The sequence below is a fragment of the Trematomus bernacchii genome, unplaced genomic scaffold (genome assembly GCF_902827165.1).
Source record: "Trematomus bernacchii unplaced genomic scaffold, fTreBer1.1, whole genome shotgun sequence".
NCBI classification, from domain to species: domain Eukaryota; kingdom Metazoa; phylum Chordata; class Actinopteri; order Perciformes; family Nototheniidae; genus Trematomus; species Trematomus bernacchii.
The window spans coordinates 7,150,213-7,165,494 of NW_022987720.1; the positions used below are offsets into that span (position 1 = coordinate 7,150,213).

The 15,282-nt window shown below is 38.1% G+C and overlaps 1 protein-coding gene across 1 annotated transcript in view; it reads right to left on the reverse strand.

Moving 5' to 3' along the window:
* rapgefl1 (Rap guanine nucleotide exchange factor (GEF)-like 1) overlaps nucleotides 1-15,282 on the reverse strand; it is a 35,256-nt gene that overhangs the window by 18,617 nt on the left and 1,357 nt on the right. Inside the window, exon 3 of the mRNA XM_034143437.1 lies at nucleotides 375-453. Coding sequence (XP_033999328.1) covers nucleotides 375-433 — 59 coding nt within the window. The 5' untranslated portion in view covers nucleotides 434-453. The remainder of the gene's footprint in view (nucleotides 1-374; nucleotides 454-15,282) is intronic.

Consider the following 15,282-nt stretch of genomic DNA (forward strand, 5'->3'; position numbering starts at 1 on the left):
TTGTTTAAAATGTATATTATTTTGTATAACATACTTCTGTTCTAGTTAACAAAGCTATATCATTTTTTATTTTGTGTTTTTCGTTAGATACACTCTTTACACTGTTTAATGAGTTTCTTGTCTGTACAGATTGAAGAGGAAAGTGAAACTTGAAGCCAAAGCTGCTGACAGTGTGAGCCTGCAGGCAGCGAGCAGGGCCGCGGAAACACAAAGACTGAGGCTAACCAAACTGTGTTTCAAATAAAAGCTTACATTAAACCAGAATAAACAGTGGTTGTGAGCAGAATGCAGCAGCATGCGTATTTACACGTCCATTACGTGCCATGCAGACACAAAGGAAGGTATGTGTGTGTGAGGGTGTGTGTGAAGGATACTGCTGCAGCAGGACTTGCTGGAACCTGTCGGCCGCCATGAAGATGGGATGTGTCAACATGAAGTCATCCAGCAAGGTTTCTGCACGGAGACAGACAAACAGAGAGGTTAGATTTACAGACTGTACCTGAACACCACCCAGAACATATTGTCATCGATCCAAAAAGAAAGCAGACACACGAAGACTCTGATCAAATAAACCAGAGCCTTTGAAAGAACTGAAATCATGAAGAGACTTTTCATGCAAAGAAGTCAGAGAAAAGCAGATCATCTCCCTATTTCAGAGGCTGGAAAACATGTTCTGTTTCATATCTTAATGAAGTGAATATCTCATCTTTGAGAAAATGATATGGAAATCTTTTACTATGTTTTTATATTTAAACATCAAAACAATAATCCGAAATTTAAAAAGCCTTCAGTTGCAGCCCAAAAACACACAGCACCAAGATCAGCAGCCACCAACCAAACATTACTTATGATATAAAATGTATTTTCTAAACTGCCAAAGATATATTTCTGCTGGAGTGTTTTTTCGTAATAATGTGTGGTTTTAACATATTTAAAACTGCTTTTATTTGTTTGTAAAGCACTTATGTTGAAAGGCGCTATGTAATTAAACTTCCCTTGCCTTTAGATGCTGTTTTCAGCCTCTCAGAAATGAATACTTTTATCTGTTTTATGTCATATTAATGTGAATGTATCAGACGTATAAAGACATCATTTTAAAATGTATAACTATAGAAATAATCAGCAGAGTAGTCGAAAGTGGGAACATTGGTTATTTGAAGCCCTGAAACTCCAATGTAATACATGTAATTGAAGAAAGTAAGCTTTTAATTTCCTCTAGTAAAAACTCAACAAAACAGAAAGTAAATACCAAACTGCTTTAAAGAGGCAACAAATACATTTAAAAGGCAACATACAGGCAAATTAAACACACACACACTAAATGTAGGCCATATTGTTTCTGATGTGCAGAACCAGAACTGAAAGAATCTGCAGATCTGTCTGAATGCTGCAGAACGATCGCATTCACTAAAATACACTGTGCGTGTGTGACTGTGTGCGTGTGTGTGTGTGTGCGTAGGATGCATGCTGCAGTGGGCGTGTCGGGGTCCGCCTCTCTGCAGGCAGTTACCATAGAGACAACCGACAGTGAGTGGAATGAATGTTGTGTATGTGTGTGTGTGTGTGTGTGTGTGTGTGTGTGTGTACTCATAATTAACACTACACTAGACTAATCCCAAATACATGATACATTTTATCGTTTTTCTTTGCCCAATTCATATTTCATTTTATTATAATTCACATTTTCTATATTATTTATTATTTATGTATTGTTTGTCTTTATGGAGTCTTCAACTAAAAAGGCTGCAACTAAGCATTCTTTTTTGATACGGATTGATTTAATAATGTTTGGTGTATAAAATATCAGAAAATAGTGAAACATGTCCTGATTTTCTCTGCTGTACAGGCAGAGTGAAGACGAAAGAGCAACATGAAGCCAAAGCTGCTGACAGAGTACTTTTCCCACAATAGTTCATCAGAACTCAGATATATTTGCGTTCACACCAAAAAGCCCCCTGAACTAAATTAGTTAATCAGAACCATTTTTACCCCCTTTTCCGTCCCTGCTAGAGAGCAGGGACTTTCGTGGGAGAAAAAGGTTCCTATTTCTGATTGGCTGGGAGGAATGCAAACCACGCCCCTTAAAACTCCCAAAAAGTTTTGTGAAGCCGGCATTTTATTATCCTCGCATTAGCATTATTAGCATTAGCATTAGCCCAGCGCACAAACGCAGAGAGACTAACTTATGGCAACATAAAAGAAAACATGGGAGCCGGTGGAGATGGAGGAGGTGTCGCGTTCTGGCAATTTACTCGGAAGGCTTCAGTAGAAGCTGCTGGGACCCCCTTCTACTGAAGCCAGTCCCCAATTCCGGGGACTTCCGGCCGGGGACTCCGGGTGGCAGTATACGCCGTGAAGTGGTTTGCGGCCTGCCAGTAAACCCAAAGCAGAAGAAGAAGAAGTGATGTCAGCGGATTAATTTGCCTAATCCACCCATGGATGTATAATAAGAACTGGATACAGCGTGGGAGGCGGGGCCTCATTCATTCCTATGAGAGTTGCTCATTCGCGCATGATGATAAAATGGCCCAACTTTTGAGAGAGCGAAACGTCACAGATTACCCGGCATGCCTGAGAAGTACCCGTATGTGCGCTCATAGCGCTATGCGCAACTTTAACCATGCCCCCAAAATGCTCGTTCACATCAAGCACGTCAATTTGCGTACACGTAATAGCACCGCACGTTCATGACAGCATGGGTAATGTTTGTTATGATAGATTTTGATATTAACGAGGCGGCAGTTAGCAGCTAGCGGTTAGCTAGTAATTATGCTAATTTACACATCAATCGTTATGTACTTTTATATTACGCTGTAACAGGATCTAGTGATATCCAAGCAACAGAGCTTCATTTAGCATGAAAGAATTATTGCACTGTATATATATATATATATATATATATATATATATATTATATATTTTATATTATATATATATTTATATATATACACAGTGCAATAAGCTTCTTAGTGCAATAAGAAGCTACAGGGGACGTTAATCTACGTCGGTAATATTAACTTTATTTAATACAAGATTTAATCATACAGCCCATGTAGTATAATATTTTACAAATGATGAATTACAGCAAACATGTGCAATATATCCATTATTACAGCTCCGTGGGCTGGCAGTAAAGCGATATGGGTCCGTTCTTATTGTGCATCCATGGGTAAAGATAAACGCATGTAGTGCTGAACACGTAACATGAACGTGCCGGGCGGCGCGGTCCCGTGGGTTAGATGCGCGTTCATAATGCAGAGGGAAATAACTCTCAGAATAACGTTATTAGCACATTTTACAACTTGAGGAACGAATGTTTTTAATAAGGGCTATACAAGTGTTCATACTGGGTAGTTTATGTAGTTTAAAAAAAATTATCCAACGATTTACAGACCACTCTTTCCCCATGTAAGTCAATGGGAAAAGTGTTTCCGGGGCCTGGCAACCAAAAGGAAGTGGTTAGGTACCGCCGTTTGGCCAGCACGAATATTTTCATCAGAGTCCGGCGCACTTCCCTGGGGCTTGATCCACCCCCAGGAACTCAGAGGAGAGGCGAAGTCCCGCCCATCTACTCCGGTCCATGGGACCTTATTTATGAAGATTGTGTATTGAAGTCAATGGAGAGAGAAAACGTATCTTTCGATCCCGTGTTTAATTGTGCCATGAATTACAATATGATGTTTGTCCAATCTTAAAATCATTTCCTTCCATGTCAAAAAAGTCACAGTTTGTCTTAAAACTGTTGAGATATAAGACTATGAAAAATACGCAACTAGAAAGACTACAAATCCCAGAGTTGCGTAAGTGATTTCATCAACGTTACACATTACACTCGTGTTACTCACCGAAACCTTGTAAAGCCGGTCCTGCATGCTGGCTCTTACGGAACCGACTAACTCAACACGCCCAGACTTGTAGTGATTTTCACCTCTTTTAACACTTTTCACTTCATTCTGAAAGAAAGAGGTGAAATGTGCCAACGTGACAGCCATCTTGGTGTTGGTGACGTGTGTGAGACCAGAGATGTAGTTCATTGAGCACTTCACACAAAAAAATGTGTTACTTCACAGTTTTCCGACACATTTTTATTTTTTTGACTTGCAAAATTATCTTTTAAATTGACAAACATATGTGTAATTCGTGGCACAATTCAAACGGAATCGAAAGATAATCTTTCTCTCCCCATTGACTTCAATACATAATTTTTCCGAAATAAGGTCCCATGGAGCTCCACCGGAAGGTAGAGTGGCGAAGTCCCTCCCTTTTCTTTCGATCCCGTTTGAATTGTGCCACGAATTACACATATGATGTTTGTCAATTTAAAAGATAATTTTGCAAGTAAAAAAAAATGTGTCGTAAAACTGTGAAGTAACACTTTTTTTTGTGTGAAAACGCTCAATGAACTACATCTCTTGCACAACAACACACGATGGCCGTCACTACTGTCTTGTCAAAAAAGGGATTGACTACCCTCACTATCACCACAATGAAACACGTCCAGAAGAATGTCATGCAAAGCTGCCTGCCTGCCTTCCTTTGATTCTCTCTGAACTGCCTGGTCGTTTTAATGTTTAATGTCAACCATTTGTGCAGATAGCATGAAGTAGAAAAGATCGCCGATGCTAACGTTAGCGTTAGCATTTCTCCCCCGGGCTTAAATGGTGTATTATAGAATGATCACACCGGTGTGACAGTACTCTTCCATGGGTTCACAAAATATGACTACAACTCTTACTGTTTAACATTTTGGGTTACTTAATGTTACTTCATGTTAAAGGTAGGGTAGGTAAGTTTGAGAAACCGGCTCGAGATACACTTTTTGTTATATTCCATGGAATGCTCTTAACATCCCGATAGCAATGAATATCTTAAGTGCTTTGACAAAAAATCCATAAAAAAATGTCATCTGTGGAAGCCGTAGTACTGTAAAAAGCACGACCCAATCATTTTTAGCCGGCCCGGCTAAAATAACTGGATGGCCTACCTGCCTGTCAGCCTTCCATCTGTGCACAAACTTATCTCGTGCCCTCATTGGTCATGTGCGCGTTCGTGTGTGTTGGAGGAGAGGCTCTGTAAGGAAGTGCCAGATTTTCTCCGGTTGTGTATTTTCAAATTCTAGCGATCTCGAGCCGGTTTCTCAAACTTACCCCACCTTTAAACTGTGGGAAATAAGTATTTGATCCCCTTTCAAAACCTGTGTTAGTACTCGGTGGAGAAACCCTTGTTGGACAGACAGAGGTCAGACACTTCTTGTAGCTGGTCTCCAGGTGTGTGCACATCTCAGGAAGGATATCTTTTATATAATGACACATTTCTGGATTTTCCTTTGATAGTCTTACTCTCACTGTTTATATAAACCTACCATTACAATTATAGACTGTTCATTTCTTTGTAAGTGGGTGAACTTACAAAATCTGCAGGGGATCAAATACTTATTTCCTCCACTGTATATGTTGATTAAATATGCATCTGACCCAATCAAATAAAAGCTGTAGATCCTTTGTTTTTCCACAATAAGGTAACGTTGTATTTTATTGTATTATTAAGTTAAAAATTGTAAACTTATCGCAACTTCTCCTTATTTTAAATTCCTTCTGCCACTGATTGTGTCATTATTTTCCATTTTCTCACAGAACTGTTTATTTTCATTAAAAAAATATTAATCAAAAAATGAAGGATCCTACATTTAAAGAGCGTTTGTGCCTCATAATTCTATCTTAAAGATACATATTTTTCAATATGTGTTATACTTTACATGAAATAAAACAGCATTAGCAGTTATTTCTTTTTTATTGTATTATTTTATTTTTTAATATATATCGTTGTACCTTAAGGAAAATAACAGCATAACAGCATTAGCAGTTATTTATATTATAATTCTATTTTAATCGTAATATATATCTTTATGTTTTCAATTATTCACTTAACTTCTGGCAAGCCTAATTAAACCTTATAGCGTGCTTTACAGGAAACTCCACATTTTGATATGACACTTTCAGAACGCAAAGCCACATCAGATGATCCTATTATTATTAATGTCACATTAAAACTACTATCTCATTCAATTCAAGGTCACTTGTTTGAAACAAGTTAAGATTCAAACTCTGTCAAGAAATAATTCATTAATATCAGTTCATAAAAAATATAACGTATGGGAAACACGCACATATTAATGAATTTGCAGTCAAATCCATGTGAGGCTGCAAGAGAGAGATGGTGTGAACGTGGGAGGAACAGGAGAGAAAGTGTGAATCCTGATGGGATGTAAACGCCTACACGCTCTGAGAGGTTATACTGCAGTTATAGAAAGTATTCACACACTATACTTTAGTAGAAGTTCCAAATCAGCAATGTTAAATACTTCAGTACAAGTAAATGTCTGAGGACACATCCTACTCACAGTATATTACATTATCAAATCTGCAGTAATTGCTCTGTAATCTCAGTTGCTAATTGGTTTTAAATACGTTATCTCATTACATTTAATTATTGTCTTATTTGATTTGCCCCACATGAGACTGACAACAGTCAAACTTCAAGTTATTAAAACATTGCAGCTTTAGGGTTCCACAGGTTTAAGGTGCAAATAATATACAGTATCAATGGAACAAAAACGTTTCTTTCGAGATTTGCAAATGTTTGGTTTAAAGAATTTCATTTTATGTAACTCAATGGATCTTCCTTTAACTGTAATGCCAGTTGTTAAAAGCTAACGGCTATCGTGAACTAGCTCTCCTCCTGCAGATTTCAACATACATTTATGTAGAAGACATTACATTCGAGATCACATCATAGTACTTTATAATTGACCCTTTCCGAATATTTTTTTTTCTGAAGAGAGCTCATCATAATTTAAAAATTAAATAAAAACATAAAAGTAATTATAAAATAAAAAACAATTATACAAAAACAATCAATAGTCATAATTAAAAAGATAATAACAATTTAAAAACATTAGAAAGCAGCACTTAAAATGGTAGGGTTATTTGAAGCTAATCTTACATTACATAACATGACATGACATGACATTACATTACATGTCACTTGTTAGACGCTTTTTATCCAAAGCGACTTACATACTCAATACTGTGGGCAATCCCCACAGGAGCAATTTGGGGTGAAGTGTCTCAGGGACACAACGACATGCTGACTGCAGTGGGGTTTGAACCTGTGACCCCCTGATCCCAACACCAACGCACAACCCACTGCACCACACGCCTAATATACTTGCAGGTTTTTGCTGTCCTGCTGAGTTTGATTGAACTAATTGTAAGTCACTTTGTATTAAAGGGTCAGCTAAATGATAATAATCAGTGATACCGTTTTTATAATGCAAACAATACTAATTTAAACAGCTATGTTAACAATGTATGAAATGTTAAATGACGACAAGAAGCTGAACTTAAGAGATGGATATCATCAAAAACATAAACCCCCCCCCCCCTCCTCCTCCCACTGTCTGAGAGCTGGTTGCTATGTGAACAGGTGCTAAAGAGCCTCTTATGTATCTGCACTCACACACAAAGTACACACACACACACACATCTTCGCAAACAGGAAGCTGAGGAGGAGGAAGGTGAGTGAGTGGGCAGCATGTTCATGAAGTGGCTTCAGGAATCAATCGCCCGGCATCACAGGAACAATGTAACTCCTGCAGAAACTGAAAATATCTTAAAATAGCTCTGAATTAATTCATCTAAAAATAAAGCTGTTACCGGTGTTGAATACATCTTTCAAAAGTCTTAAAAGTGCTACGACATGGCAAGGATTTAAATGTTTTTCTTCACGCTGCAAAGTAAAATAAAAGTAATTAAAAAAAAACATGAGGTCATGCAGCGCCGGATAGCCGAAAAGTTATCTTCTGTCTGTTCTGATTGGTCAACCGCTTATAGATTTCCCTTACCCTATCATGTACAATGTGTTGGATCGCCAGCCAATAGAAGTGTGTGTTGTGTAGTGATGTCACTATGTAACGGAAGTAAACAAAGGAGTCCAATGGAGGTATTTCAGGCGGGGGGGGGGGGGGGGGGGGGAGAGAAACACCGGGATTTTAGCTTTTGCTAACCAATTACATGCACTAAAGCCTATATAACACGATACAGGAGAGGGAAACCCCCAGAAAGCATAGTAGGGCCTCTTTAATGCTAAAATGGTAATATAATTAGTGCAATAAAGACCAATAACAATAAAGCATGCACTCCTCGTGGTATTAAACAGTCTTGAAGTGCATCAGTGAAGAAATCCTCACCAAACTTGTCCCCTCTTTTACATTTGCATGTAACGTTAAATAAACACACACCTGCCTCGACACGCCTGCACCTGTGTGTGTGTGTGTGTGTGTGTGTGTGTGTGTGTGTGTGTGTGTGTGTGTGTGTGTGTGTGTCTTGGTGTTCTTACTTGCGAGATACACGCTTGCATGCATTCTCAGTGATACTACTGTGAGGTGGTCGCCCCTAGCAACTGCTGTCTGTTTGTTTGTGTTCTTTCAATGCTTTATGTGCTTTTAACTGTAACTGCTATAATTTAAGACTTGATTATTTTATTAATAAATTATAAATATGTGACTAGAGACAAGTGGAGATAATTATTAGATTATTATTAGATTATCTGAGACAGGAGGTCGGTGAGCAAAAACCTGAAACACACACAAAACAGGAAAAATGACGGGCCAAAGTGCAGAAAAAGGAAATAACACATGACAGCAGATAGTAATTTGATAGGCTGTGTCCATGTGTAAAATGGGTGTAATAACAGTGTAATTATGGTGTAATATGGGTGTAATATTGTTGTTACATGGGTGTATTGTGGGTCTAACAACAGTGTAATATAGGTGAAATAACAGTGTAACATGGGTATAATATGGGTGTAATACAGGTGTGATAGTGGGGTAACATGGGTGTAATAGGGATGTATTAATGTGTAATATGGGTGTAATAAAAATGTAATATGGGTGAAATAACAGTGTTATTACGGTGAAATGTGGGTGTAACATCGGTGTAAAGTGGATGTAATATCTGCGTAACTTGGGTATAAAAAGGCTGTAATACGGGTATATACTAAACACTACATTATTGTAGTATTACATATACATATATATATATATATATATATATATATATATTATATTATTGTTTTGATCTTGTCAACTGTTTCTGTATTGGTTCTTTACAATGAACTGTATGTGTGGGCGAAATGTTTTTTTATCAGTGCAGCAGGAGTGTAAGACAAAAAAGTGTATTAGAAGCAGCATATAGTTTGAGTTTGGCGTCTAGGCTCGGGCCTCATCACTCCACAGATGTACATAGACACATTGTGAGGATTCACATCGCAGGACGTGAACATTCATGAAATGCTTGAGTGCAATATCTTTAGTGTCTAAAATGTGCAGCAGGCCTACAGTAAAGACATAAAACCTGTGAGGACCAATCGTGCCTCTCAGAGACAAACTGAATATTACTGAGATGTGTTGTTTACGTAAAACACACACACACACACACAACAATGCTTCCTTTGAGAGAGTTTAACAAGAAGTGGATTATTCATGATTGTGACGAGTAACAGCGGGGCGTCCTCATGACTTAGTAAAAGTGTGTTCTCTAATAAAATGTAACGCTTTGTTTTATATGCACTGCAGAATTTCCTTCAACATGTTTGACCAAATATTGAAGTGAAACACTCATGAGGTCTATCTTTGTCTTCAAGATGCTGAAAATAACCCTGAACCACACACACACACACACAGCTATATTTATATCTGAACCTCTTTGTTCCTGTAATGAGATCTTTAAAATATCTTCACACAGACGGCAGGTGGAGGCAGGAATAAATCTCTTACAGTCCTGTCACACAGAGCACGAGTTTTAGGGCTGCATGGTGAAAGAAAAATATGCAATAACAGTGTTGAACATCACCATATTTCTTGCAATAACACATTCAATTGTCAATTAAAGTAATTGTTAGTGGGTTTGGTTAAAGGGTCAGCTAAATGGACTGAGATGTATGTCTATGTCACCTTGCCTCACAGCTAGCGTCAACTTGATCTACGATATTGGCAAGAATAGTTTTTAATGTAGCTGCTAAACAATATTTTATGTGCGTACAAAAATCCCTTTAGTTTTAAAAGCGTCCAATGGATTATCTATCATTTGTTTTGATAATTTACACTATATCAAGATTTCGTGATACAACGGTCAAAACAGATACATTCCAACACCCAGAAGTATACCCAGTTTTCTGCTGGTTTCAGTAAACTAAAATACAACAGATTGGTTTTCAAGAGTTTTTAATGTCCCAGAAAAATCTCAATATCAGTATAAAGTAGTGAGATTTTCGCTCGTGTTTGCAACACGTCCCTTTGATCTCCACCTATCTGAAGTTAGTCTACTTGTCGTCTTGATAAAAAGAAAGATGTCATATTTCTTGGAAGACCAATGGCCTAAACATTGTCAAAGAACGCAAACTAGTCTCAGTTTTCTCTGGAAAAGGAGAAACTGGTGGAGTAAACAAGAGTTTTAACACCTCAAGGGCTATGTTTTAGCTAGCTAGCTAACCACTCTCTCAAACCATGCTACATGCTAGCTAATGTTTTCAACCGGAAAGTTAACCCTAACCCTACAAACTAACTGCACTATTCTGAAACAGATTCATAGAGTGTTTAACGGGAGACTTCAGCTCGAAGACAATTTAGCAACATATACAGGTTTACAGTTATTCTTGTACATTTTTACCAGGAGCAGGACGGATAATAATCTCAAAATAAAGTTGTATCTTGTAAATAAAGACCCTGCACGTCCCCCAGTCTTTGTTTAATCTTATGGTGTGTCTCAAATTGCTTAGTTCTGTACTTGCTATTTTGAGTGCATCACTGGACACTTCTCAAACTCAACATCACCATCTTGGTTACGTAACAAAAGTTAGTTGTCTAGCTGTGGTTGAGGTTGCTCTTCTGAACACAGTTCTACAAATAAAAAGGTTATACATGTGTTTTTATTTCACTATTAATGTTGCGTACCACAAAACTGGTGAAAATATGTCATTGTTAATTGTATAGGGTTGAGCAATTTGGTACTACAAACAATTGTTGTCAGCTAGCTAGCTGTCCCCTAGCTAGCTAGCTAACAGCAGCAATCTTCACTTCCGGCAGGGCACAGCTGCTGTGTGATTTAAGACAACCCTACACAGTCGGAATTCACACACTGCATAAGTGTTCACAGTGCACGACATGCAGTTTACTAGGGGAAGTAGCCGAAAGGAGACACAGCATTATTGTCTAAAAACTCAAATATCTGTGACTTGGCACATTTAGTCCTTTGAAAGGGCTTTAAAGTCTTCAGTGAACAGTTGAACAAATTGTGAAAAATTCCTGAGCATCTTGATGTTCACACAAAAACTGAAATATTAAAGGAGAGGTGTCATGCTTTTCCGGTTATTACCCGTCCCCTTGTGTGTTATGAAGGTTTTTATGCATGTAAACGGTGTGCAGAGTCAAAACCCTCAAAGTACACCCTGTAGCGATCTAACACAGAAAATACCTTCCCAAAACGCCTCGTTGGAGATACGTCATTGTCCATTTGATTCTTCCGGGACGGCATGATGTCAAGCCGTACCCGGAATGAAATGGACCAATCCGTGGAGCCGTTATGTTACGTCCGCGGAGCCGTTACGTTAAGCCCCCGCTGATTGGTCCAAATTGACCAATCCACGGACTTCCTCACACACACATCTGTGTGCAGGGAGCAGGCAGCTCTGCTGATTTCTCCTCCCTGGCTGCAGGCTGATAACAGACAGTTGGGATCGCGGCGAAATTCTCTCTGCAGACCCATTCTCACAGCGTTTATCAACCTTTTTCTTACTCAATATCAAGCCACACTTATTGTTTTTACTTCGGATGTGAGTTTGTGTGTGCTCAGGATGAGTTTGGCTGTGTTTCGCTGTGTATCCTAAACAAGGAAACAACACCTCCACGGAGTTCAGCGCGATTCACAACGTCCCGACCAATCAGAGCACACTGTGCTCACAGAGAGGGTGGGGGCTGGAGCTATTGGAGCTACAACGAGCCGTTAAAGGCAGAGAGTGAAATTCAGTGAATACACGTAGTTTACAGAGATGCTGTATGAGGAACCAATGTGAGTTTGGAAAAATGCACAATATAAATCTATTTTAGTAGATCTCAACAATGGAATTATGATCAGTGGAAATGGCCATGACACCTCTCCTTTAAAACAAATTCTATTATCACAAATCTCTGTGTAGATATCGACATCTCTATTCCCCATTAATCTGTTTTTATACAGCTACATGAACCCAAATAATCAGATGTTGCTATTATGATAGCAATTAACAGATACAAAGCATTTCAAAAGAACTCTGGGCATCTTGTGTTCACTAGAGTAGATTTCCAGTTCTGCCAGTCCAGTCCGATGTTGAACGTTAAACCTGTTTGATTTATGCAAGCCGGCTGAACCTGAATGTGCTGTTAGTATACAAATGTGCCTTTTTAATAAAAATAGCATACACATTTGCCTTTTTAACGCTACATTGATCATCAGCGTGACATGATAACTCAGCTGGCAATAAGGCCTTGTGTGATCTGAGTAGATTGGCCTGCAGTTAACCTACAGGTAATAACCTTGTTTTGAATAGAGAATGGTGTGCTGGGATTGTGCGAGATTTGTATGAATCCTTATTTTTATATTTAATTATCAAATTCATATTTTATGCATATTTTGATTTTGATTTCTGGAAAAATACAAATGAAACGTGGACACAAACACGCCCTGTAGCCACTTACAGGCAGCAATCACTGCTGCAGGCACGCACACAAACACACACAAAAGCAAACATTCCTGCAGGGACACATACGTGCACGCATGCATGCACACCCACTTCAGCTGTAATAAGCAGGCTGCGTTTCTGAAAGAGGACGGCAGTGATTATGTAACCACACACACACAGTTAGACACGCACACAGAGTAACACACACACACACACAGCTGCACACTGAGGCTGCAGGAACAGTCTGTATTATATGAACTATAAAGCATCCTGCAGAAAACAGGCCTGTTCTGGTATGTTCTCACAGAAACCGTCGTCTGAACGTCGAGGACGAATCCTAAAAATGTCAAATTCAATTTGTTCCCTTCACTTCTCCCTGCAGCAGCTGCTCCTTCTCTCTCTGCACGCTACACATTCATGCATGAAGTCTAAGGCTGCAGCTACAAATTATTCACTATCAATTAATCAATTTTTCTTTGGTATTCACAAGTGTAGTGAAAAATGTCTAATGTGACGAATCAAATAACCAAAACAGAATATTCACACATTGGAAAATGAATTTTCTTTTCAGCCTGGAAAACAATTGAAATGAGTCTAAGCAATAACAAAATTACAAAAAATCTTTGTCTGAGTTGTGTTTTAAAAATATGAACTAGTATACAAGCTATGCAGCCAAACACAGCTAGGCCAGAATGAAAACAAATATAAACCCAAAATAAATATGTTGATGATTTAATTGCAATAAACAGATCAAAAAGATGCCCAAAATAAGTCCATAATGATGGTGGTTTGTAAAAAGTGTGAATTTATGTTTTGTCTGGTTTGTCCGCAACATGACAAGCAAACAACTTTTAGAATGCTTGTTTTTCTGAATGGAGTTTGGTTCCATCAGGGCTATGCTAACATTGTCGCTTCTCAATCAACACTCAAAATAACATCATGTGAATGAAGCCCCAATGTGACGTATTGTGCGATTGAAATTAAGCGGCTTAACAAGTTACATTTTAACAGCGATTTCCTCAGTGAAATTAACATAATCGCCTGCGATTTCAAATGTGTCTTCCGCCTATGTAAAACTCTGCTGCATATTTAAAAGAAACACTCCATATACTACGAGCCAGGGATCGGGGAGTTTCACTTAAAATACTGTTATGTCCATTTTTTATAATATGGTGATGGATGGATCTAAAAGTAGTGCCCTGTTAACTTAAAGGTGGGGTAGGTAATTTGGAGAAACCAGCTCGAGTGCGCTCGAATTTGAAAATACACAGCCGGAAAAAAATCTGCCACTTCCTTACAGAGCCCCTCCTCCAACACACACGAACGCGCACATGACCAATGAGGGCACGAGATAAGTTTATGCACAGATGGAAGGCTGACAGGCAGGTAGGCCATCCAGTTATTTTAGCCGGGCCGGCTAAAATGATTGGTCGTACTTTTTACAGTACTACGGCTTCCACAGATGAAATTTCTTTATGGATTTTTTGTCAAAGCACTTAAGATATTCATTGCTATCGGGATGTTAAGAGCATTCCATGGAATATAACAAAAAGTGTATCTCGAGCCGGTTTCTCAAACTTACCTCACCTTTAAATATGAAAGTGCAATAAATATATTTTGTCATAATATTATCATTTTGGATATAATCTAAATGTTTTGAAGATCACAGACGACTCCGTAATTACAACACATTAATAGAGGTCACCAGGTTACAATAGAGCCTTGAGAATAGATAGCAGCAGTAGTGGGAAGTACTTTAGTACATTTACTCAAGTACTTTACCTAATTATGACTTTACATAATTGTGGTTTTATTTGAGTATTTCCATTGTATTCTACTTTTTAGTACTACTGTAGAACATTTTAGAAGAAATATCATACTTTTTATTCTTCTAAATTTAATAAACACTTATAGTAACCAACTACTGTTTACATACGATATGTAATACCACTACAAATGTAGTGTCAGTCCGTGGTGTCAATGGGCCCAAAAACAATTTTTCCCATTGACTTACATTGAGAAAGAGAAGACTGTAAATAAGCTTCACTTCTAGGCAACTAAAGGATCTGAATATCTATCCACCTCTGGTTAGGAATAGGTAAGCTTTCAAAAAACATTGTGAATATTTTCAGAACTAGAGGAGGATAAGTTTAAAAATTGCAATTATATATTTGTTTTAAAATCCTGTATCCCTAGTATGAACCCTGTAAATAGCAACAGCCGACATTCACATGTTAGGGCTGGGCTATTTATCAAAATCATATCGATATTGTGATATAAGACTAGATATCCTCATAGATTTGAGATATCGTAATATTGCATGAGTGTCTTACTATGTTTTAAAGGCTTTATTCGAGTAAATGTATGTAGTTTTATACCACAATGTTCTCTCCTTTACCCATTTAATCTCACATCCCATTGTATAAATATTTTGTGAAAGCACCCATAGTCAATCCTACATTGTCGTGGCAATATCGATATGGAGGTATTTCATAAATATATCGTTGC